Here is a 26,960-nt window from a genome sequence, read left to right on the forward strand (position 1 = left end):
GTGAACTTTCACGCTCTACGTCTAATTTGTAACATTTATCACTAACTTTTGAATGATTCGATCCTACAAGCTCCTTCAATGTTATCTATATTTTTCCAACGTCAAACCTGCTGATTGGTTCTGTTTTCAATTAAGGAATAATAAATTCAGGTTTTGCAATCGACAGAGTAGAATTCATATGTAAGTATACCGGGACTAGCCACGGTGATAACTTTTACGGAGTCACCCGCAATTTTCGAAGCAATTTGTTGCCCTGTTTTACCGTCTTTTTAAAGCAATGCCCTCATTTTAGCAGTTACTCTGATATAATGGACCCTCCGCAGGTGGACAACGTAGACCACCCATCTTGGCAAGCACAGCTTCGCGGCAGCAAGCTCTGGAAACTCCAACCGCCTCCCGAGTGCTACTACGACTGCCTGTCGATGGAGATCACCGTTGACCGCGGCGAGATAAGTGAGTATCGCTGCTCCTTTTCTACACATTTCACTCAGCGCTGCATTGAGCCACAGTCACACAATTCTATCGTCGACCTATTCCCAGTTACGGTGATTTAAGGCCTAATCGTCAACGGCTGAGGTGGCTGAATGACAAACCAATTACCTTTCTATTTAATTTTGCTGCCTTCCAATATCAACCAGAAAGTTGACAGATTATAGTTTAACCCGTGAAATTTTAACTGTGAACAACTGCATTGTGTATATTGCCACTGAAGAAAATGGTTTCTTTATCTTACGAACGTTTTGTTTTATTGGTCCAGACTCTATTTTCACAACGGAAGAATAAACTGGGCGACTGATGACTAATGTTCAATAACTTTGGAAATGGTAGGATGGATGATCTGTAACATCCTTATCTCATTGGTGTTGGAAATTTGTAGCAATCGAGATTTGGTATCTTAGATAAATTACCAGACACCATGTGAACACTAAAAAGTACTGTTACGTGGTAATAATGAAAAAATACAATTTTACAGCCGCTGAAAAATCTTTTCTTGCTCCTCTAGAAGTTGTGCTTACATATAGCTATAGCTATAGTTGGCTGCCCATACAAAAACTTTTACTGAAAGCAATAGAATGTTTTTAGCAGAATAATTTTTAATTACCTCTTTATTTTAAGAGACAAGAAAAATGCTTTGGTAGAACTATTACTACCTTACTAATCCTGCCATAATAAATTTCTCTCTCAGATGAAGATCTGACAGTGAGGAGAGATAATGGTATACTGACTCGTTGGCTATCGCTTAAAATAATTATGATTGGAACTGGGTATCGGGACAAATTTCCGTCTGCTCCTATTTTCACACATTTAGGTCTCGATAGGTCACAAATTTAGGCAGACTAAAATATTCTGAGGGGTAGATATAGTGCCATTGTCTTACAGCTTATAAGTTAAAAAACAAGTGGGTGTCCTTCGGTGAGGACCTTCACAGCATCTAAATTTTCAGAATACATTTTCTAAGGCAATCTGTCATGTCTCTTGTTTTGTGCCACAAAGCTGTTGCCAGTAAAAGATGGCTCACCCTGCGGATCGCCGAGAAAAATGCATCAAATAAAGAGTGATTAAAACCTTTTCTGTAGAAAAAATTGGGATATCAGGGAGCCAACATCATTTCTGTTGAAGAAACTACTTTTTTGGAGCTGTCCGCGGAGTGTTAATAAATCTGCATATAATCAAAGACAAAGTACATGCAAACAGAACCACGTGGTGTGCACATTACCAAAGTCATATCAAATATCATATCAATCTTCGAAAAATATGCGAGAGCTGGCATCCTCACTTGCATTGATTTGTATTCATGTCCTGAAATACTTTGGGTTGCTGCCAATCTACAGTTTTACGTATAATAGGGTAAGCATAGAAATAAATGGTTGACGCATCTCCAGGTCATATTAGTCTTGATTTCTTGAAGAAATATTAGCCTACAATTTACGCCATTATCTTAGAGAAGATCCTCATCAACGATTACCAATATCTAGAGATCCGTGAAATTTGCGAGACGCGATATCGGGAAATAACACGAAATAACGCGAAATCAGCAAATAAAAACGAAATTTCGCCTTTTACGCGAATTTTAGGCGAATTAGCGAAAAAATCTCGTACAATAAGTCATAATCTATTTAAGCCTAAGCGTTCGTTGTTTAACGCTGCTGACGTTCATTCGATCTGTCTCCTTACGATTCTAAGGTCAATTGGCTTATTTTTGTCTCGCGCATATTGCATTCGCGTAATATCGCGCACTGTAGTGATGTCTCCGCCGGAATTTGCCGTGAAATTAATAACGGCCTTTCTCTCTTCGCTTCACATTTATCAATCCTAAAATTCTCGGAAATATCTAGAATGACGCGCTTTCTCTCCTGAATAATTAGATACTCTGAATCAATAAAGTGCTGAAAGAAATTTAACGCGGCCGCGAAAGAGCGGAAATATTAACTCGCGCGCCCGGCACGCGAATGCCGAGCAGTAATTCCGGTGACTCTCCGCGACACAGAAGACAGCGTTAAAGGATAACTTGTAGCAGGAAAACCTTAAGTGTGGGTCTAACTTAACAATTTTGTAGACTTAAACTTGGCCGCTGGCTGAGAACGGAAGGCCGCGAGACCTTCAGACGTGACGACTCTCCGCCGGCCACCATTCACGGCACGGCACACGGCGCGCCGCACAGTGGTCCGGATTCGGAAAAAGGTGGACAAAAATCATTTTTTCGACTTTCTTGAAACTCACTTAGACTATAGAAGTTATGTAGTAATATGTCTGGGGTATCACCTTTCATGCTTACTTTTTTATAAAAAAAATTGCTAGCTTAGATATATTGCGTCAAAGTAGCACTATTTCTAAGGAAACTAACTAACTAACTAACTAAGCGATTTTTCCGTTTTTTCGAAAATTACGCATTTTAGATTTATTTTTGGCTTTACGCCGCCAATTATATTCGTAAAATAACTTTGCACTATAGTAATATAGACATTTTACTGTTATAAAATATATATTTCAACCTTTTAGAGATGTTGATGATTGCTGTAGAATTATTTGAAGGGGAGTAATTTTTTTCGGAAAAAATCGCATAAATGTTGAGTTATAAAAAAAGTGACGTCGATTTGCGCGGATTCGGCTATTTGTGACAGTAAAATACAGTATCATAAAGATATTAGTAAAGAAATCAGCTGCAAATCTGTGCGAGTTTGCGAATGACAACGATTTATATGCCTAGCCGTAGTAGACGTGAACGTCGACACGCTAGCATCAGCGCAGTGTAGGCACATGGTAAATTGTGTCTCCCAATGTTTCATGGGCCAGAATCACAAAAATAAGAATTTTAGCATTTTAAAACATATTTTATACTTTGTAATCATCCAAATGTTATCTGTATGTGGACCAATAGAATAATTTCGGAACAATTTGAATTTGGTTTAGCGCAGTTGGGACGCTGGGAGAGGAGATAAAATATTTTTTCCGATCGCTTCTCAGAACGACTTCAAGCGCGATTTGGTAATAGATTTAAGTAAATACGACAGGCTACATGCACTGCTACCGGGAAAACCCACAACCGTCTCCCTTTCTTTCAATCCGGAGGAGACCCGTTACCCGAACACGTGTCGGACCTCAGGGAAGTGGGAAGGGGTCTTTAGTCGGGACATTTTGCCATCTTTTGTCTTCTTGCTATTTTGCCACTTGGCGCACCACCCAACTTGAGGTTATTGCTTTTCTAGGGGCGGTCTGACCTGTAAGTGAAGCTGCACGTGTTAATAGATGAGGTCTTTACCCTCCACCCGCTTCCTTTTGGACGGGTTTTATTGCAGGTCCGCCGCTAGTATGCATTTTCGCACAAAATCCAAACATTTCACATTTTCTTTACGGGGTCCAACCTTACCCCAACCAGTTATCCTGGGGAATACCCACATTTCCATGGGTAAAGATTACTCCTCTTTTTAACCCCATCCAAATTTCGGTCGAAACATTTTGGTACCCTTCAGTTTCAACTTTTCTGTCGATGTGAACACACCCATCCCTAATTGCGAAGTCCTATTTTGGCTACAGTTTTTGTGATTTACAGTGATCTCGAAAAGAAGTTATAGTGTTGTGATAACTAAAAAATTGTGATTAATTTATTTATTAGTTCCTGACAACCACATAAATAAGGATTATTGAGCAGGTATACTATGTTTAATTTATTTCCGTTTCTTGTTTTCGTTTTTTTTAATTGGTCTGAGACGAGGCAGCGCTCTAATTTTCCATATTTTCCCTTCTATTTGATATTTAACCTTTTTAGAAAGAAGACTGTTGTGTAGCTTTTTGTAAACCTGTGTTTTATATTGTTGACTGTCAACAATGTCATGGGCATTTACGCGGCGAAAACTGTACGAAAAAATGCTGGAGAAAAAAGAGAAAACCATGGATGCTCGAAAAAGGAATTTAAATGCATATCTGGAGAGTTGTTTCAGATTACACGGAGATGAGGAGGCAAAACTCGAGCTTAATAATTTTTTAAACATGAAATTTTTTTATTCCTACGAGAGAAGATGGCGAGCTAGTTCGCAATCAAAATCTTAAAGATCCTTAAAGATCTTCCGGGGCCGGGGCCTTAAAGATCTTCCGCAGGAGGTTCGTGATCTCTTGGTCCTGCAAGAATCTCAAAATTCTTCGAGCGAATGCGAAGAGGAGGAGGGGTGGGATTCAGAATAATCTGATGCTGAATAATACATTATTGTAAATTTCTGAGGAATTATCCATGCTTTTATGAGAATAAAAGAGTTACATAAATACTATTTTGATACTTATTTAATAATTACTTTTAGTCCATACAGAAGAATCTCACGAAATCTGGAAATCGCACCTTTTTAACGTTAGTCAATGCACCCAACAACCCTACTTTTAGCCGTTTTTTTGTTTATTGAGTACTTTGAAAGATCATTAACTCATTCTATACAACTAATTATCATTTATTTTCATATTTTATCATGATTACCGTTTATCTATGCAGTCAGCGTTACAATTAGCCCGTTAATAAGTTAAAGTTCCACGATATCGCATGAAATAAAAGTTTTTTCGTAAAAATAACTGCAGAAATAAAAATAGCTCGCCAAAAAACATGTAGAGAGCAATTTTTAAAGACATCCAACCAAAATCTGATTTTTGTCCAACTTTTTCGCGATCCGGACCACTGTGCGCCGCGGCGTGGCGAGCAAGTCGTCTCGTCTGAAAGCGAAGTGAATTTCACGTCGCAGTCTTACCATGAACGGCGGCCGGCGAAAAGCCGTTTCATCTGAAAGCGGCCCCAATGTAGCACTGCCTGCATTTCACGCCGTAGACGGCGCACCGTCGGGCCGGGTTGAAATAGGCGCCGTGGAGACCAGCCGTGCCGTCAACGGCGCGATTCGTCTCGTTTGAAGACATCCATTGAGACCTATTGTTATTTGAAAGCACGAAGCGCTAGCAGTTTGGGGAAGGGTAGGAAGGTAAATAAAGAATAGGAGGAGAGGGGGTGCTAATTATTAGCTAATAATGGATTGTCGGATATTCGGTGCTCCGCTGAACTTTAATGCAAAAATATCATTTCGACAAAACCCCAGTTCAAGTTTCTTTATATGCGATTGTGTTTAGTTATTTGTGCTTCTTCCAATGCCTTTCTTGACCGATTGGCAATAGCTATAATCAATACTAAGGGATTTTGTTGAATGTAGCTGCTACCTACCTTCCCTCGGCACCTGGTTGAGGGGTATCAAAAGGGAGCCCACGACTTGAAAATTTTGGCCAAAATTTAAGTTATACATTACTTATTGTTATACCATTGCTACCCAGCACTCAAATTGAAAAGACTGTCATTATTGGTCGTGATTCGTGTTTGGCTGTTATTTCATCACAGCTACACCTTTAAATATCAAACGAAGGGAAGGAATTTGAAAATACCAAAAACCTAGTGTTACCGTTCATACCAGGGGTAGTGAATTCACTTGCACCATTGATATACCTTGAACCAATATAACTTGAACAATTTCCTTACTAGATTTCATCAGAAATTTTGTACAATTGAAATTGTATTAAATTTTATGTAAAATGCTTTAAAAAATGTATAAGCAATCATGAAATATGAACCAAAAATTAATAAAACACCTAGAAATGTGCAAAAATTGTAAGATTATAATAACACCACCAAGATTTTCTATAACACCTAAATCACATAGTTTAAAACGAATTTTTGAAAATATATAACCACTTTCACCGACCTCTACCATTATCTCAAATATTAAAAAAACCACATCAGAGAAAATAGCAAAGTAAAATTTTCATGCTACATGTGCCGCTAATTATTAAAAATGATGGCCAAGAATATGAAGAGTGATCTGCATGATACAGATTGGAAATATTAAGATAGGTATTATCATGGCTTTAAACAAGTTACGACTTAAGGAAATTAGAGAGGTTGAGCAGGAATGATAAGTTCTACTTTAGAAATCATGTAAAGTAGAAAAGGACACTGTGGCATTATATGCTAAGAGCTGAAAAATCAAAGAAATATGTTTATAACATTTAGAAACCAACTGGAATTGAGTCAACTCTAATCAGATCCCCGTTGAAGCTTGAAACCCCATTCCCAAAACTGGGGATACTAAGCTAATGCCTGGCTACACACCTGGTTACTAATTTAAGTGATCGTAGTAAAAATTTTGTTTATACGAATTTCTTTCTTATCAATAATTGATAAAACTGCCTCTTGGCTAGAATGATCTCTGCATTAGATGAATTGCCAATTAATATTGAACTATTTAATGTCCATAAGACAACTGATACATTGCCTGATTTGCATTTGTAAAACATGATTTTTAGTCATTCTTTCATATCCTGTAACTAATTAGTAATATAAGTTAACCTTGGCCACAAGTGGTAGTAGTACATTTCAAGGTGGTAAGGATGTGGAGCAGAAGAATTACCAATATAGATGCAATAGACAAGCTGATAGGAGAACCGATTGGAAACCTGAGTCAAACCAATCTTTGGATTGATGATCGTTGATAAATGATGAGTAAACAGTTTTCCTCAAAACTATTCTATTTGAAGGTAATCTTAATTTTTAACAAAAATTGGATTAGTAATATCTAATTATTAATTAGCTAACATGAATGCATTAAAATATATAGTGAATTTTCTTCATAAATGTTTTTTATTCTCCTTAACTCTGGTATATGTAATTGGGTAGCTGCCCGATATTGCATAAATGAATGAATGCATCATTCATATGTGAGATGAAGAAATTAATAAGTAGATGTTTCTCTTGTTACAGTTGTGGTGGACACAAATCGATGGTATCACTCCACACTGATCGTCTCTGAAGACATGAGCATCACCATCGGTGCAGAATTCGATTGACGGGCAGCGTTGAGCCAGGAGGCCCGAGAACCAAGCCTCTTTTATTTCCACCTCCCTTGCAGCTGACAAACCACTCACAGTATTCTTTCATTAGCCTGCATCCTCTGTACTGAAGGTTTCTAAGAGACCTGCGCACAACAGGAAAATTGAATTCTAAGAAGGAAAACCCCAACGAGACACAATGCGGTCAGTTAAGAAAAGTTTGGAGAACTATGCTTGAAATCAGCATTTTTTGGCCAACTCACAATTTTTCATTTTATTTTGACATAAGAATAGAAAATTGATTCACTAAAGTCCATCATACATTTTATACTAAGACTGTGATTTCCATTACAAGAGAAAATATAGCCATGGTTTTGTTCCTGAGCTCCGCTGCCGATTGTGCCACTGAGAATTGTAATGAGTTGTATTGAAAAATATATGCATCGTCAAATGAATGAATACTGTAAATCATGAAAAATGGATGATTTAAGAGATTTCAATAAAGTATTCAACATGCCTTTAGCCTCATTATCGTCAAAACCCAAAAGAAATAAGCAAATGGAAACCTTTCATTGACAAAAAGACCTCATGCAAATTGGCTACATCATTTATGGTCTGTATTGACAGCTAACCCATATCAGTAAAAACAGCTTTTTCTCACTTAGAACATAAAACAGAACACATGTTTCGTAACTTAAAACATTTTTAAAAAAATTAAAATGAAAATGCAACAAAATTTTTGAATTCATTTTCTGCCAGGCAATGGTGAATTCAGGATTGAGGTAGAAAAAGAGACCACGCCACATTCGAGACAAAAGGAATTATGACAAAGAGAAGTCGAGACAAAAGACACATTTTGAGAATTCTGTCCACCAAGCTCTTCAGCAATATGTAGGGACCCTGAAAAGAAGTAAATAAATTATAGGGAAAGCGATGTAAAAATCATAGTTCTAGCAGTGCAAAAATCACAATTGTACAGCATCCTTAGTGCATCCACAAGTGAGGAATTTGTTAGGTGGGCCGGATGAAATTAAGTGTTAGGCCAGATATGTGGCCTGCTGGCCATAGTTTGGAGTCTCCTGCTCTAGACCCATGGAGGGACAAAAGCAATGGCTTCTTTTCTTAGATGAACCATAAATCGTTCAACCACTCATTGGAGCAATTTCTATTTTCACTTGAGGAAAAGAGGAATTAGAAGGATTTACCAGCTTGGGAAAAGTGCAACTTCTGCATGGCTTGCCTGGATGAAACAAAGCTCCACTAGGGCGTGCGTATTTCTGGTGAGAGGTCAGTTATCTTTGTAAATTGAAGCAACTACGTACAGGTATGATTGCCTTTAGTTTTGGAGAAGATGCTCATATTCCTATAAACTACCAGTCAAATTTTAACCTACATATTTCAACTCCAAATACAATCACTACACACAAAATGGCCAAATGAAATTTAAATATATTTAATCCTATTTCACAGATTTCCTAACCTACTCCTCCATTAGACTTTGATGTCCAAAAACATTGTCAATAGCTAGGGTATGAATTTAGAGCATTTGCTTTCCCATTGTATTAACTGGATGTATTCTTTTGGAATTTCATCTGGGCGAGTATGTTCACATATACTTTTGATTTGAGGTCTTAACTGTTCCTTATTACCACAGTAAAATAAATCTTTCTGTTTATTTATAGATTTAAGGACTATTATGGAAAGGTAGTAATTACATAATCTCCAATAGAAATCAATAACAGGATTTGTCCCTCATACTTTTAATAACATAGTCATATCATAGCTTACTGTCACTACAGACTGGAATTACCAAAAAATATTACAGAATGGCAGTATTTTAATTAACCTCTATGGTTAAGGGAGGAGATAAGGAAATGCTGTACCACACAGAGAGACAGTCCAGATCTTCTGAGGTCACAAACCTCCATCAGAGTTCAACCTGCTAATTGTCATAGATTTCTGTCACTTGCCGGCCTGGGTGGCGCCGGGGTAAAGTCCCCGACTGCTAACCTAGAGGTCGCGGGTTCGAGTCCCGCCTGGGTGGCTTGACTACCATCCAGGGCATGGATGTTTGTGATTGTCAATCAAGTTAATTGCAAGAGAGGACAACTCTGTCCTAAATTCGCTTGAAAAATAAAGACCAAATTTTTATTACAGAGTTTAAAGTAGTTGTAAATTAATAAATAGGTTCTTCCACAAAAGTTTTTAATAATGATCTACTCACTCATGTCATTGGTAACAATAAAGTATGTAAATATGTTCTTGTTTTACTTTTCAGACAGCCATCCCTCTTCATACATAAGGTGCGAAGAGAATTCAGGATGTAACATAATTCTGCCCACTGTCTTCTCTAAAATATTACAAAACAATTTATTACCAAGGAAAAGGTACCTAATACCACCTTTTTCTAATTATCCAGAACTCTTTCATCAAATTTGGTGTAATTCATACCTGATAGTTCTATCGCTCTCATTACACAGTCTTTATTGATAATGTGGATATCTCCCTTCCTAAAGAATATCTCCTTACATACAAGTTCAATGCTCAGCAATAGTATAGGCTAAGAAAAGCAGCATCGGTCTGTATGTTTTTCTAGATCCACTTGAAATAATTTCATGAGCATGGAAATACATATTTGAAATGTATTCCATTATAATTTGCAGCTATGTGTATACCTTGACGGACCCTTTTTTTCCTTGACCCCCTATACCTTTATATACGTCCCAGTGGGTTAATTTACATTACAAACTTTATGAGAGTAATACTAGTGAAGAAGTTGTTTCACTACATAATATTCCTTGATTCTGTGATTCTCACGATACCGGTGAAACCTGAGTTTGAATCCTCTTAATCGGTCTTAATCTATCATTCATCTATAAGTGAAAATACTCGTGGTATGCAGTAATTCTTCCAGTACTTCTGGCAAAAGTAATTGAGTGTGTTAACTCACCCTCACCCTTATGACACTTAAAGTAAATACATTGGATGGAAACTTCTGAAGAATCGGAGGATAAAGAAACGCCACCCAGAGTTTAACTAACTACTGAAGCCACAAGGCCAGATATTCAACCATGTGATAATGTTTCCTTGAAGATGATGCTCAGATTATCAGGGATCCCACTCAAAGGAAATTATAAAATTCACGGTTTTTTCCAGGTTTTCACGGTCTAAATTTCGTCAAATTCACGGTTTATTCATAAGCCATTTTATGCAGAAATATTGAACGTGTAACAATCAACGGTTCCACATTAACTTAAAATTTAACAAACGCAACAGACGCTGTGAATGCAAATGCAGGAATGAAAGTCCAAATTCTCCTTACGTCACTTATCGTTTGAAAAATTCAGCTCCAGCTTAAGGTTGTGAGTGGGAATATGGAGGGACCAGGGTGCCAGGGAAGTTAAGAAAAGTCTGAATTTTCGCAAGTGTTGATGAACACTTTGGTTACCAGACTTCCAGCTTCGGTACAGGCTCAAGGTCAATGTGTCATCCCGGCACACGGACCAATAATTGCACTTCGAATATACGTGCACAGATAAACGCGTGGACAGTGTCTGCGTGTAACCTTGAAACATGATCGACGTATCCATTTTTCTTTTGATCCGTCAATCCTAGATGTAAAATCAATTTTGTGAGATTTTTAAGGTTTCATGACGAAATTCACGGCTTTCTCCAGGTTTTTTCACGTTGAACGAAATGCATGGCTTATTCACGGTTTTAAGGTTTTCATGGTTGAGTGGGAAACCTGGATTATTCAATGAGGAATTTGGCTTTTCACTAGCTAATGTGGTACCACAATAAAGATGTAATGACTGTTTGAACAGGGATAGTAACTTACTGAGCAGGCATGTACACCCACGTCTCGTATAGCGCAATTTCGATATAGCGCAAATACGTTCCTCGGAGAAACATTGCAACGCAGTGTAGCCTAATCAAAAATCTTAAAGGCTTTCGTGATAAAACGTGAACTTGCGCGAAGTACACACGAAATTTCTATCATTTTACGCATATTAATATTATTGCTTGCCTCAAAGCTTCTTTTTTGTTTATATATTAATCAAAATCCATTGCTGTGCATGGCCAAAAGTGTTTCTCGTCATTGGGTCCAGATAGCCGGCCTACCGAAGTACTTTATCTCGTCTCCTTAACAGAATGTTAATAAATAATTTAGATCGTTAATTAAGCGTGGGGCTAGTGGAAATGATTTTTTTTCAGCAATACGGTTTGAGACGTATTTTTGCCGTCATAGGTTATCTGGCGATTGACTTCCAGGTAGAGAGTCTATGCCGTCTGCGCTAAAGCCTTCAAGGTCATCGGTATTCACGTGGGAGAAATGGAGCGGTGGCCGAGTTGCGCATGAATAGCATCAACACATAAAAGGGTCCGCTATAGAGACTCAAACACAATGGCTTCGTTCCCTCCCCGCAGTCATAGGCCTTCTGCGTCTCAGGAATACAGTTCAGCAGTGGAAGGTGATTTAGATAGAGTCATACAGAGTAAAAACCAAGAGAATATGGCAAAAAATAGGAATGCGTGTAGAAAAATCAAGAATTTATCAAGAAAAACTATAAACCTAGAAGAGGAATTGAAAGAGGTCAATTGCTTTGAAAATGGAGAGCGTCAAAGCGATATTGCGCGGAAGTTGAAACGCACGATGCCTTATTCTGAATAAAGACGAAGTTAAAACATCAGTGACCTCAGCCGCACCAACTTCAACCAAGCGGTCTACACATACGGAAAGTTCATAGAGAATCAGTACAAAGAGACGAGAGTGGTAATCGCTCCGAGACATTTAGTGAAAGCTCCGGTTGGTTCCAGAATTTGAACGGCAAGCAGGTATTTTCAGTGCGGCGATATCAGGTGAATATGCAAGTGTTGATAGCGCAGTCACCGCAACATTTTCTGATGAACTCCAAGCTGTGATTGAAAGTGGCTCCTTTCCCCCTCAACCAGTTTTTAGTGTTGACGAGACGATATTCTTTTGGAAAAGAATGAAATCTCGTTCATTCATTTTCATGGAAGGAAAACCTGGGTCAGGTTTCAAGGCATTTAAAGACTGTTTCACGTAGCTGCTAATGACTCGGAGGACTTCAAATTAAAATGATTTATCATTCATAAACTCCGCTAGCTATGAAATGGCATTCAAAGTAGCATTTTCCTGTCATTTCGATGAGCGACAAAAGGGCCTGGGTGACACAATAGTTGTTTTTAGACTAGTTTGAAAAATCGTCAACTGCCGGCAACGCATTACGATCCCCTGAGATAGCAGATGTTAGCCCACCCGCACGACAGGAGGGAATTTCAAAAGCACGTAAGAATTTTTTTTAACGTGAATAAAAGTCTTTGAATGCGTGCATACTATCTTTAAAGATGCTTTAAACTATAAACATTTATATAAATAATGTTTTCTTAGGCTTTTTATGGGAATATAGATGTTTTAGAGGAAATTCAATACCCAAGACCTATGCTACCAGGAACGCATCCCTATCTTCCCAATGTTAAAACGCTCTCGTATAACGCAAATTCGTATAGCGCAACGACCCCGAGGAACGCATCCCTTGCGCTATACGAGACATGGGTGTAGTTGAATAAGCAAATTTCAGATATTTTTGTCAAGGACTTCAATAACAAAGGGGGACATAAAAAAGGCAAAATTACATAAGATGTAGAGGTAAGTTTGACTTCAGGACTAACAAAAACAAAGAAAAGTCTGGCAAGCCCATAAAATAGTAGTAAGAGATAGGGATAGTAATTCTTTAGCATAAAATGGGCAAGAAATTTGAAACATTGAACTGAAGATGAAGTAAACTGTACAGAAGTATTAAGAGGTAGTTGCGAACTTAATTATGAATAGGACTTAATTATGGTATGCTCTAAACAGAAATTACCAAAACCAAAGTAATAATATGATATGACTGAAAATATATAAATAAGTAATTGCAAGGATTTTAATAAAGCAAACCTGCAGCAAGCAGGAGGCAGTTATTTTCAGAAATTAAACACAGCACAAAAATAAAATAAGACACAGGTTTATTCAAAAAAATAATACTCCACATGACAAGACATGGCTGTTTTCTAGAAACAATAGAATTACTTACATATATTGAAATATAAAAACTTCACAGTAAATAATTGCACAAGGCCCCTCTATCCTAATCACATGTGAGCATCAACCCGTTTTCTGATTGATATCTTAACTACAATACCAATACATAATATCAACTTTAAACATCACTTTAGGTCACAACACCATATGCATGGTGTACGATAAGTTAATTTAACATTTTCTGATAATATTCAGTAGTATTTGGCTGGTGACATTACCATTAAATGATAATTCATACTTTTCACTGAGAAAATGAACTAAATATAGCAATTTGCAACAAATATGAATTCTAAGTATTTTCCCTGTTTATCACAGCAAAGGACAAAAAGGAGACCAGCAAAAGGCTCTTCAGATGCCAAGTCAAATCGTTGAACTTACTAGTGCAGAGGCAGAGTGCAGGCTTAGAATTAGTGAAGCATCAGCATGTAAAATATTCAAACTTTCAGAATTTTCCCCATGTGTCAGATGACAAACAAAACTAAGAAAAAAGAATCTGCTGTACTTCCATGTGGCAAGGTTTAATTGACAGTCACCCTAGATCTACATTAAAAAATGTCCCAATTAAATTATAATTATCATTTAGGTAATGAAGCACAAGTATGAGTTAGGAACGCTGACACTAGTATTTGATCTTAAGTAGTTTGACCAAGATTTCATTTCAATTGAAAATAGATTTTTTCTCTTTTTATATAGAAAATAGTCACCCCTTTTGAATGGTGTCATAAAATCAGTTTTTACCATTCTGGTTTACAAGATATTTGTATGAGCATATAAAGCTAGTTTATGTGGGGTTAGTGGGACTATATATTCCCCCAGCAAGCTTTTTTGGAATCAAATATTTCCATCAAATTTTGAAAGAGGAACTAATCATAGATACTTTGATTCAATTCTCATTAAAATTGAGAATTAAAATTACTGCCTTCCATTTCATTTTCTGAGCAATATTTCCAATTCTCAACTGATTTGGCTGCTCTCAGTATAATGATCGGAAAAATGGAAGAGATGAGTTCACTCACTAGACCACCAGTTCGAACACTGGAATCCAAGAACTCAAGAGTCCGCATTACCTGACACTTCCCTCATCAGGCATCTTCACAGTCCAAAACACTGAGGCAAAGGTCATTAGTACACATTGTCAATGCAGGTACCATCCCAAAAAGAAAAATAAAAGTTGCCTTATCCAAAGCACCTTTCTGCAATCTTTCAAGCACATAAACCATCAAATTACATTAAGTACCTATTTATGCGCTGCAGTGGTTATAAATCTCAGTTAAATAAACTTTATAACCACCAATACTGTCATAAGACCATGAGTAGAGAGTATATAGTAATGACTCTCAAAAATTAGTCAAAAATATTATCTCTGCCTGAAATTCAAATTAATGATACACTATATTTGTACCCTGAACTTTGGCATTAAAGCTTCATTAAAGATTCATTTTTGGTATTATTTAAGTAACAATTCTTCTATTCTAACCTTGTACTATACATAACAATACAAAAACAACAATATATATATTCTAATGCCATCAACAATTCTTACCGCACTGGTCTCCATTTAAAGAATGAGGACTAATTGGTGCAGATTTATTCACTATTAATTTCACTACTGTAGAAATAGATTATAAAAAATGTACGACTAAATATTGAAAAAATATTAATAACTTCAACATTTTTAAAAATATCTTTTTGGACACAAATATGTCTAAGTAAATAAGCACCTTGCAGGATTTCTTCAGCTAACTTTCATGAAAATTTCCATCAAAAATCATTGTGATGCCGAAGATGCATAACAGCATTATGCGTAAACGGAAACACGTGGTTTTCTGGAAAATCTTCAAAAAAATCCAAGTGTAACAATTTTTCACGGATGCTAACTGGAATTTTAAAAAAAATTACAATACATACATGATAAATTAGGAAAAATTAAATACAAAAACTACTTTTAAATCAACAGAATTATCAACAACAGAGATAGCAAGTACATACGAAAGCAATAAAAGCTAACCATGTTCTTTATAAGAAACAGTGTAATGAGTATTTATTTGAGATTTCCCAGTATCCTAGTTATCACCAACTAAATTTATGAATAAATTACCATTTTCTGGCACATTACAGGATTAAAACTGTTGTAACAATGTGATACACCACTAGTTGAAAATTGTGTCCCAACATTTCCCACAATTTTGAAAGGTACCAAACCAAATTAATATCTTCTGCAGATTTATAGCTATTAAATTATTTTTTTAAATTAGTTTTCACACGCAAAATAGGCAGTTAACATTAATTTTGCATCATGGACCCACAGTGAGATCCCTAATTTAAATTGTAATTTGAAAAAAATTTGTGAAACAACCAATATGTTTTTCCTGAATAATGCAAAGTTCCTAAACACATGAACAAGCTCGATTATGCATGATCATTGGAGAACTTTTATGATTTTAGGATTGCCTAGTGGACTCCAGAATTAATTCTTGTAGAATTTTCAGAATGTTTTGACCCAACCCATAACAATCATTCAATAATAATGGCACATGAAATTTACGCTAACAGTAATTTGAATGAAATAAAAATGCTCTTTTATGAAATAATTGACCATGAAAAGCCTGCCGTTGTTCTTCCCTAAGATTGAAAATTGTATAATATTCTTAAACAGACTTCCACATCTTATTTAAAAACGTGGCTTATTAGCAAAATAATTTAAGGAGTCCATGGTTACCTGAGCAATATGTCAGATAGATCTCCACACTCCTCTCCTTTAACTCGTGGTATAGGCTCAACAAAGTCTTCACAGCAGCTGGATCCAAGAAAGCAATGCAGGACGTATCTAATATCACATATGATATCTGAAAAGAAAATATTATCCCTATACTTTAAGTGCCACCAGGCATGGGGAAAATTTGAAATAACAGCCAATTTGAAGGCAGAGAGGAATAATTTTTAACTACAAGAAATAAGTTTAAACTCAATGTCATCCTGCAAGTGAAACTGTTGTCGGTCAAAGTCAACATAGTAGATGCAGCACCCAATAATGCAAAAAACAAGAGCATACATATTTATATTTAAATAGAAAATGGCAATATGTAACATTCAATAAAAAATGCGACTAAAAATATATTGACAAATAAATTAAAATTTATGACACAGCTACCAAAATCTCAAAGAATGAACAATAAAAAAATCAGGGAATGCAAGAAAAGAGTTCTTATATTTCAATTCAGACTCGGCAACCAAGTTTAGTCACACTAAAGGAATATAATGAAAAGACATTAAATATGTTAAAAAAATACCTTATTTTCTGTAGACTCCAACTTCTTGTGGATAATTCGGCTTAATTTTCCTTTAACATAATCACAGTTGGCAAAATGCATCCCTCCACCTATCTGCAAAATGGCTATCCTAGGAACTTCTAGTGCCTATTATTCAATAGAATAGAATAATTTATTAGTCCAAAAGACACTGTACAAAATAAAAGTATAGAGTAAGAGTATAGGACACGTCAAAAGAAAGAGCGAGGAAATCACAAAATCACATAAGATATTCTTTCACACTGTAAAAACACCTCATGACAAGGAAGTTAAATAACTTTCTCGTAAACACATTGTATCTGTCCTCTTGTTTTATATCGGCTGGTAATTTGTTATAAAGTTTTATGCACATGTTTCTCGGACTCCTTAGATGTTTAGTGGAGCAGGATGACATCACATGCATATCATATTTTAGCCTAGTGTCGTAGGAATGGATTTCATTATTCTTTACAAAATCTGATATGTGCTTTTTAACATAAATTACAGAGTGATAAACATAAATAGAAGGTACTGTTAATAGATTTAATCTCAGAAACAGTGGTCTGCAGTGAGCTCTATAGTGTACTTTACAGATTGTTCTTACAAACTTTATTTGGATGACAAAAACACTATTTGTTGATCCCCACAAGACTATTCCATAAGATATATGTGGGTAAAATAGTCCGTAGTAAAGGGTTTTTAAAATTTCTAAGCTAACAGTGTGTTTCAAAATAGATACCAAATAAATTACAGAATTCAGTTTTTTACATAGATTAGTGATATGCACATCCCACTTTAACACGGAACCAACATGCACCCCAAGGAATTTAACACTGTTTACGACATTGAGGTCAGCAAAGTTGGAGGCTAAGTCATTGACATCCAGTTCATTATTTAAAAATTGAAATTTAGCGATTTGTGACTTTTGATTGTTCAACATTAAATCATTGCAGTCACACCAGCTTGACATTTGATGATTTACCAATTTACCTGAACCAAATAAATTAGGCAGATTTTTCTCAGACATTAAAATACTGATATCATCAGCATGCATTATGCACTTAGAGTCAACATTCATCATTATCGTTTTGGGCAATTCATTGACATACAGTAGAAATAATATAGGGCCCAGGACAGAGCCTTGAGGTACCCCTATGGTCACATCAAGTGAAGAAGAAAGGAATATTTGGCCATCTTTTTGATATACCACCCTCTGTTGTCGTTCGGCAAGATAAGACTTTAGCCACTGTAGTGATAAGCCTCTGGCCCCAAGATTATTGCACTTAAGAAGTAATTTAGTGTGATTTACAGTGTCAAAGGCTTTACTTAAGTCAAAAAATATTCCCATCACCTTACATTTTTTGTTAATTTCATCCATAATGTACTCAATGGCATTAAACAATGCTTGTTCAGTAGACTTCCCTTTTCGAAAGCCATACTGATGAGTTGACAACAAACTGAATCTCTCCAGGTAATCAGTTAGTCTTCTACAGAGCACATATTCAAATATTTTTCCAAATTGTGCTATAATAGATATAGGTCTATAATTCTTAATGTTACTTCGATCACCTTTTTTCTTAAAAACTGGGACAACCTTTGATGTTTTTAGAGCTTCTGGATACGTGCCTTCAGCTAAGGACTGATTGACAAGCAATAGCAAAGGGTTAATTATGGCATCCTCACAGTATTTAATAATATTGTCTGTAACTCCATCTATGTCGGCAGACTTTTTCATTCCCACCTTAGCTAGAATAGACCTTAGCTCGTTCTCACTACAGGGCCTTAAATACATTGAAGACGAAGATGGGTTGGTTACACATAGTTGTCTCATAAGACATCACATGATGCTTGTCTGGGAGATCCAAAAAATGCTTGTTAAAAGCATTAGAAATTTCTATCTGGTTAGTTATTCTATTATCTACATCATCAGTGAACAGGAATGGGATTTCAGTATCATTGGAACTGCAGTTTCTCTTTATAATATCCCAAGCCACCCTGGAATAGCTAGAAGCAAGCTGGATTCGATTGTCATCATACATATTCCTTTTTTGATCTTATTGTTAGGTGCCTGTACTCTCGCTTTTTTGCTGCTAATAGTTGGAACTGTGAATCATCGTTTGAGTATTTAATACTTTGAGACCTTTCTTTCAGGTATCTAGACATGGAGCGAATTTCAGGTGTGAGCCAGTTCTTAGTTTTTTTATTCTTGATTTTTTCTTTCCAAGGGGAAAAACAACCTTGTAATAATGGAGGAACACACTATAAAATGCGTTAAAATTATCATTTAGGCTATTAGCCCTGAGTAGTCCTAACCAGTCATGCTGTTTTAACAGTAAGCGAAAGTAATTCATGTTAGACTCAAAGAAGAACTGTTGGTATCTGATGGGATTGACAGCATTGCTATAATCTTTTACATAGAATTGTGCCTCTATTGCAAGGTGGTCAGACAAGGCTGGGTTAGACAATGAAGAGAGAGACTTGTTAAGAGTATTCACAAAAAAAGATGACTGACAAGCCCATTTGATAACCCATTAATACACACCAAACAGTATTTTTAATAGATTTTTTTACACCAGTCTGGTTCTGGTGAGTAGGTAAGGTACAATACATATTATTACTGTTCAGAGCATGTCAGCTATACATGATAAAACAGTACTCTAGATTGCCGGACATATAGTTGGTCTGCTCTTATTTCTAGCCATGTTCCAAAAATGATACATTTACCTATTTCTTTTCCAAGTTCATTGACTTCAAATTGTATTCATCATGACTGAAGATGTACACACATATTTTTGACCTCCAATGAATGACACCTCAACATTAAGAAATGATAAGCCAAGAAATAAAATAAAACAGGATATAAAATGTTCAAAACTAGTATGTATTTGACTTCCTCTAGTAGCCATTTACGCACTCATCAGCCAGTGGTACAACCCAAAGATCCATTTGGATAGGTAAGGGTATCTGCTCCCCATCAATGACAACCATAGTCAGTGGACAAACAAGTTTCAGCTTAGCCAAGGTAAGGGGCATAATAACAGGCCAAAGAAGTATGACATAATTAGCCTTTGAATTTCATTTCTTTAAAAACACTCAAAGCCAATAACATAACACCTGACCTCAATGGATTTGGAGTACCATCTGAGCTGATTTTGATTGTGATTTTTTAAATTTCATATTTCTACGATTTTGTTTCTACTCGAATAATATTCCATAAATTGTGTAATTCTACACCTCATTCGTGAACCAACTACATTTTCAATACAGCAAAATTTGCAATTGTTGATGCTCCTCAAACTTATTCCTTGTCAGAAAATAATGCAGATTCGGTATATCTAGGAATTCACTCCATGATCGTCTGGAATGGATTAATACTGTAAAGAGAGGTTCTACTCCATTTGCATGGAAGGCAAATACAGCTAATTCAAATTCACAACAGTATTAATTAGAAATATGCGAATAGTATCCGCGAATACTCGAATACCTCGAATACTAGAAAGCATTCGATATTCGAGATCTCAAATAATTACGCTAAAGGTACTATCTTGAATATCTCGAATACTTTGAATTTCGCATCATACACTGTCGCACACACGTCGTTGGTAGTTGACTTGGAAAAATGTAGAGAACCTACAGAACTCTAGTCTTTTAGTGCATGCAGTGCCGTTTTAGGCAAGTTGATGAACTACATCAAATTCGCGGATTAGAGCAGTGAAAAGAGTTCGACGTGGGGAACCAAATTAGATCGGGTGAAAAAATCCGAAAATCCCCGCTTTCCCCCACCAGGAGAACCTCAGTGCCGTGGGATGGTAACTACATAGCACAATTCCCAAAATCCACTACCCCCTCCATCCATCAGCCCTCGGCCCCTCCTCCGACGCTTTCCTCCTCTCTGAAATCAAACAAAAGGCCCCAGCTCGTGCAGAGTTCACATTACGAACAACATAAATCAAAAGCTTAAAAAGAAAATATCAAGTTACAGGAGGGTAATAGAATCGTGTTTCAACCTTCCCTCTTTTTCCCCCACTGACCTTTTTCTGCCTACCTGCTTCGAAGTTCCCCATTTCTGGAGGTCAACTGCTGCATGAGTCATCTACCAGCCCAAAAGGTGTCTAACAATGACTTTCGGCAATTGATATTACACATTTATTGGATTGAAATATTAGTAATGTGCGCGTCATAAAAATAAAATAAGACCAAACACGACATATTTCTGACTTTATTTAAGCATTTTACGCAAGAAAATAAATGTCGGAAAGACAAAGAAATACGACGGAGACTTAGCATTCTGGCAAAACTCAATATCCTCGCAGCTGAGCTTCTCGGAAGTTGATGCGGTATTTTTTTCCGAAAACATATATCAAGTTACAACTTATGAGTTATGCTATAAAAATAAATCTCTATTGTCACAGTCACATATGAAGGGATATTTTCTCAGGATATTTGGTTTCTCTCTGATAGCAATTCGAATTCATCAGCTTATCTCGTGAGAACTTCCAAAGATGGACTGAAAATAATTGAAGAAAATCCGGTGGAGAAGTGCATGTATTTTGCAAAACGCCTCGGATTGTCAGCTAGCACTTAACAGTAGGAGAGGGGGTAAAGCGAGCTACCTGTTGAAAATAAGAAGTTGGATGAAGCAGAGTATCAGATGGGCATGCTGCTGAAATGGCGTTTTAGATTGGCATTTGTAGATAAGAATGTATACATCAGACAGAAATCCATCGTAGCAGTGTAAATGCCGAGACGGCATGAAATCATTTTTTTGCAAGGTGGTGTGTCCCCTTAGGATATTTGAGAGAGATGTTAGTTGAATCAACTATATGCCCAAATTGTTTCCATAAAATTAAAATATTCCATTAATCAGCTAAATTCCTGTTTAAATCCTTTAAAGGAAATCACAATTATTCCCCAAAATCCTGAGTTTTACTGCTGCATAGGCAACCTAGTCAAACATTCCCGCATTCATCGTTTTTTTCATCCATCCCCTTGAAAAACGATAGATCAAGGTTCCGCAGTGTACCTTTTTATTTATACATTCATCAAGGAAATAGAAGAAGAAACGTACATTTAACATGCTTTGTGCAATTCTAGTATTCGAGGTGTTCGAATATTCGAGCAATGATTTAATATTCAAATTCGATATTTAAGTTCGAGAAATCTGCTATTCGACCCATCTCTAGTATCAATGGTATTCATCAATGGTAGATGGCAGAGACCAATAGGGTTGTTCAGTCCACCCAGAAACTGTAACTCATTAGTAGAATTCGGAGGATGGAACGGAAAGATAAGTCCTTAAGAAGAAATCATCTTCCCTATTCAGTCATTTGCTCTCATCATTTGCCATATGGCATGGTATTTTGAGGAGGTAACCAATTGCTGAGTTCATTTGCTTCATGGGGTAAGGATAGGGAGGGAACAGTTGATAAAAACCCTGTGTCAGCGTTAGGCAGCTTGTAACGAAAAGCACCAAGGGGCCCATGGCCTAGCGTCCCCTCTGCCGGATAGATTGTTTCACTGGAAGTGCTATTTGTGCAACACTCAAGTAGGGATAGGGCCATCTCTGAAAAGTTTCTGCCACTGCCAGTACTTGAACCCCTGCCCACAGGGTGTAAAGCCTTCGGAATTCAATAATGAAAATAATTTTCCCCTATAAGGGGGTTAATTTGGGTGACTTTCCTTTGGTTTCTCATTTCTTCAATCTTCAATCTTGGTTTGCGTGAAGGTGATGAAATTAATTGCCTGAAAACAGCTGTTAATGAGCCAAGTGTTTTCGAAAATTGCTTCTCTGTGAACATTTAGTATTACCATTCCGAGATTTTACCAGGGTAAGAGCCCTGCGGCATGGTGCCAGAAATGCTAACAAAGCCACCAAGACTTTCAACCAAGGGAAACATTGTTCAGGAATGCAAATTTATGTTGCTCCTTAGGTAACACATTATCTGTGGTGTTGCTGGTAAATAAGATTATTAGGCTGCATTTTCTTGCCTCCAAATGAGTAATTACAACCTGGAAACTTATCACAGCTCATTGAAGAGGGTTTCAAACTCCCTTACCAGTGCTGTAGTTGGGCCGGTACGGCATACCCCTAAAATCCAAACTCGTTATAAGCTTACCAGTAAAAAGACCTTCGTGGCCGGATGTATAGTACATGTTCGGCGGCTGGAATTTTTGGGGAGTAGCACCTAAATTTTTTTCCAACTACAGCACTACTTACTATACAACATATCCTCACGTATGAAACTTCCTCACATACAAAACTTTTTTTAATTCTCTTCTGAAAGCTTCATAAACAAAGGTGGCCTAAAGAATCAGGATGGAGTTGAGGCTTAGAAACACTTTTTTCATAAGGCCTGTATTGTCAGCTAAATGTGGAACGCCATACAGAGTTAGGGGATCTTAGCCTTTGTTAATTATGTGTTACTTCACCATTCCGTCAACTGCTGCAATCTGGAGAAAAAAGCCTTTGAACCTGAATTTCGATGGGCCACCCAAACATTTGACAAGTGTATGCAACCTTTGTGGTAAACTAATGGGAAATTTAAATCCTTAAAGAATCCAGATTCTGCCTCCGATAATGAATTATGCCTTCCAATTACAGCCTACCTATGACAGCATTGAATATTCCGATGTTGCTCCTTTTTTCCCTGGCAATTATTTAAAATTTATCCATTCCAGCATTTCCATGCATACCTCTGGTCGCCAGTCTCAAATGCCTATAGTATGCCTGCTATTCAGCATTGGGGATTCCTTATACAGCTGAGGACCTCAAATCCAAAAAGCTTGGGGCAAAAGGGTTTCTGGATTTCTGGTTTTTCTGGATTTCTGGTCTTAAGGATGCATAAAAAGTGGTGCACTTTTTTTTGAGAATTTAAATGCAATAAAACCATAACTCAGAAATTACACATGAAAGGGATTTTAACATTAACTAGCAGAAGCCTTCTCGCAGTATTTCAATTAAATATATACAACTTTCCTTTAAAATGATTAGACCACTAGAAGAATATTTATCGCCTTACATGGATTCAAGGACACTACATTGAAAGAGGCAAAAAACTTGCCAAATAAGTCATCAAATCACGACACTGGGAACTTACATTGTAGTGGAACCCCCTCTATCTTTTGCCGTGCCTGGTAAGGAAGTTGAAAGCGCATTGTTGTAGTTAGATCGGCACCCTTACATTGACTTTCGACTTATGGAAAGCTAGAGCAAAGTTACCTGTTGCTGCATGCTATCTGGCGATATATATTTCGATGTTTCATTCATGCATAGGAATGTAGTTCGAACAAGACATAGTCAGCTATTGCCACGTAGGAAAGTCACAATTATTACCAACACGGTAAAATAACAATCAACCGTAGGTTAGCGAGCGAGGACTCAGCACCGCCGAGTAATCCATTGTAAAAAATTTGCAAAAGCAGAATTACTCTGCTGATAGCAGAAATCCTCTTCTTAGCGACCAATCATTGTGAATCTTCATTATCTCTTCTTCATACTCTCCAAAATTCAGTACAATTCCAAGTTTCACATCTTATCAGCAGAACTGTGATGCACTTCCTCGCAATCCCTTAAATTTGTTTAAACGAATGGCTTAACTTAGATGCAGGTTACCCTCAAGGGTTATGTACTATGCGAGCAAAATTAATAAATGCTATTTCCAACACCAGATCCTTTGAATCTCAATCAACCGCGCCCATTAGAAAGAACAACCAATCCCCGTCCACCGTTTTTCCTCCCTCCATCTTTGCCCTCTGCCTTGCACCCTTCCTTATGCCCTTTCCTCACTTTCCCTCCTCTTCTCACTTGAGAAAGATGGGCTGCGATCCATCGAAAATTTGTAAAAACAACCTTTCCCCGTAAGTTCCTCACTTTTATTTTATTTTTCGTTTTTCTGTCAATTTCTAAGTTTTTTTGTGTGCCCACCCCAGGGCAAGAAGAAGTTCCTTTACATTATTTATATATATATATATATAAAGGTTGTTATATATAAAATGAAGAGCAGAATATTATATATATATATATATATATATATATATTAGTGATGGGTCGATTCCAAAATTTTATCGATTCCGATCCCGATTCCGATTCTGACATTTCGATTCCGATTCTACCGATACCGATTCCATCGATTCTGATGCCATAGGTTCCAAGAAAAATATCACTTCCAGGAAACAAGAAAACTACTTTTTAAAATATTACTCTGTGAAAGAGTCAGTTCACAAAAGAATCTTTCATATCATTACTATGCAATTAAAATATAATAGCTAAATTTCAAAACAGAACATACCTGAAAAGTGGTGTTACATGATAGGTATTACTTTAGAATATTGGCACTCATAATATGTCGACAATATATATATATATCCAAACTACAAGGGAGAGCCCTGAGTACAGGAATTTTCATAGCTGTAATAAAGATTACATACTACGTATATGAATCATGTAATATTTGGCCCTTTCAAATTCTCAAGCAGAAAATGCAATTATTCTACATCAGTGGCGGATACAAAAAAAACTCAAGGGGGGGGCGCAACATATCTTGAGTTGTCTTTACTATTATCGTGATAAAAGATAATCAAGTTACAGGCAAAGTACCTATATGCAAATTTTATTTAAAGTGATTATAAACATGTAAAAGACAATGCCATCTTATGATATAAAAAACTTACAATTGTGGTTTTGCAATGTTCGGCAATACAGGCGGACCCGCAAGGGGGGGGGGGCGCGCCCCCTGCGCCCCCCATCTGTATCCGCCACTGTTCTACATGCTCAGCCAGCAGGTTTTGACGTCTCCATGTTACAGTCTTACTGCCTGCAGAAAATTGCCTTTTGCTACACATGTTTGTTATTGGGCAAGTACTTTCCAACCAAAATTGCAAGATTTCGGAGACTTTGGAATTTTTATTAAAAATTATATCAACGATTTGTTGGATCTTGAATCTTAATGGAATTCAAGTGGACGAAGCGAACAACTATTGAACTAAACTTTAGTTTTGTAGAGCCAAAAAAAATGCTATACTTCTCACGTCATTCAATCAACCTTTAAATCTCTTGCTTTTTAAAGTTCAAGAAAGAAACTAAACGCTACAAATGAATATTACATCGGACGGACGCAGTAATAGAAAAGGCTAAAAGAGCCTTGTGGTGTGAAAACTCCCCCTAACGCGCGACTCACCTCAGAGAGGGTGGAAAGGGAAAAAGGGTATCGCTTGTTGCCTTTCACGGAAACTGTTCATTTTTCTCTCTCTTAAGCATACTGACTTAATCTCTTCACTTTACTTCAATACCCGAGGCATATTTCTTACGCGCGGGATGGTTCCGAAAAATATCCAATTCTTAGTATTTTCACTCGAGTAATGCGCGCTAAATGGTCTAGTCGATCTATACATAATCCTTTTTAACATCCTATTTAGCGTTTTAAGTCAATGAAGACGATTATCCATGCTTTAAATGACGATTTTTCAGGACTAATGTTTTAAAAAACTTGAAAAATCGGCCTCAGTTACCGAGCCTCAGAGGTCCGCGGCGTGTAGGTCAGCCTTGACGCGCGATTGAAAAATCGCTCTTATTTCCTTCGTCGCAAACTTTTTTTTCAAGATTTCTACTTAGTACTCTTTAGAAATCTCTACTTTATATTGCGATTCAAATTTTCCGAGTTATATTTTTCGTAAACGAAAGATAATGTCTACTTAATGTCAAATTTCACGTGAAAAACGGGTCGGCCATTTTGCGTTGTAAAACCAGACAGATGAGAGCCAAAATCTTCAAAAGTCATTGAAAGTATAGGCAAAGCACCAGATCAAAGGAATATTGCGTTTTTTATTCCACAAAACTCATACCAACGCAAAACCACTTGGATAAATTCAAAGATTTTTTGAGGGAAAACGATATCTCGTGTGGCATTGAAAAATTGGTCATGTTTGGGCCTCTGTGTATCACAGAAGGTTCGCATTTATGTAAAATGGCATATAAAGCAATATTTGGTAATGATTAATGAGTATTTACGCTGATTTTCAAGTCTCTATCCCCAAAAAGGTCATTTTGGACTTTATTCCAGCTTTTTCCGATTTCGGACCAGTGTGCGCGGGGTAGGAAGACGATCGGCCGCCGCGGCTGGCGTAAAGGTATTCGGCGCCCACGTCGACAACAACAATAGTGTATTCGGCAAGCTGAAACTACCAGGCCAAGGCATTAGAATGACTTATCGGCTTTAAAACCTGCA

At 36.9% G+C, this 26,960-nt stretch overlaps 2 protein-coding genes across 6 annotated transcripts in view; one reads left to right on the forward strand and one right to left on the reverse strand.

Annotated features, from left to right (window-relative positions):
* The window catches only part of LOC124171223, a 54,672-nt gene extending 46,811 nt beyond the window's left edge, over nt 1–7,861 (forward strand). Inside the window, exons 5-6 of the mRNA XM_046550365.1 lie at nt 324–453; nt 7,277–7,861. Of these exons, the coding sequence (XP_046406321.1) occupies nt 324–453; nt 7,277–7,362 (216 nt within the window). The 3' untranslated portion in view covers nt 7,363–7,861. The remainder of the gene's footprint in view (nt 1–323; nt 454–7,276) is intronic.
* A 5,496-nt stretch (nt 7,862–13,357) lies between these two features.
* The window catches only part of LOC124170647 (solute carrier family 26 member 10-like), a 50,780-nt gene continuing 37,177 nt past the window's right edge, over nt 13,358–26,960 (reverse strand). For all 5 annotated transcript variants that reach the window (XM_046549514.1, XM_046549513.1, XM_046549510.1 and 2 more), the window contains 3 exons: nt 16,741–16,866; nt 16,170–16,296; nt 13,358–15,327 (listed from right to left, as the gene is read on the reverse strand). In XM_046549514.1, coding sequence (XP_046405470.1) covers nt 15,212–15,327; nt 16,170–16,296; nt 16,741–16,866 — 369 coding nt within the window. In that variant the 3' untranslated portion in view covers nt 13,358–15,211. The remainder of the gene's footprint in view (nt 15,328–16,169; nt 16,297–16,740; nt 16,867–26,960) is intronic.

The sequence above is a fragment of the Ischnura elegans genome, chromosome X, assembly GCF_921293095.1.
Source record: "Ischnura elegans chromosome X, ioIscEleg1.1, whole genome shotgun sequence".
Lineage (NCBI taxonomy): Eukaryota > Metazoa > Arthropoda > Insecta > Odonata > Coenagrionidae > Ischnura > Ischnura elegans.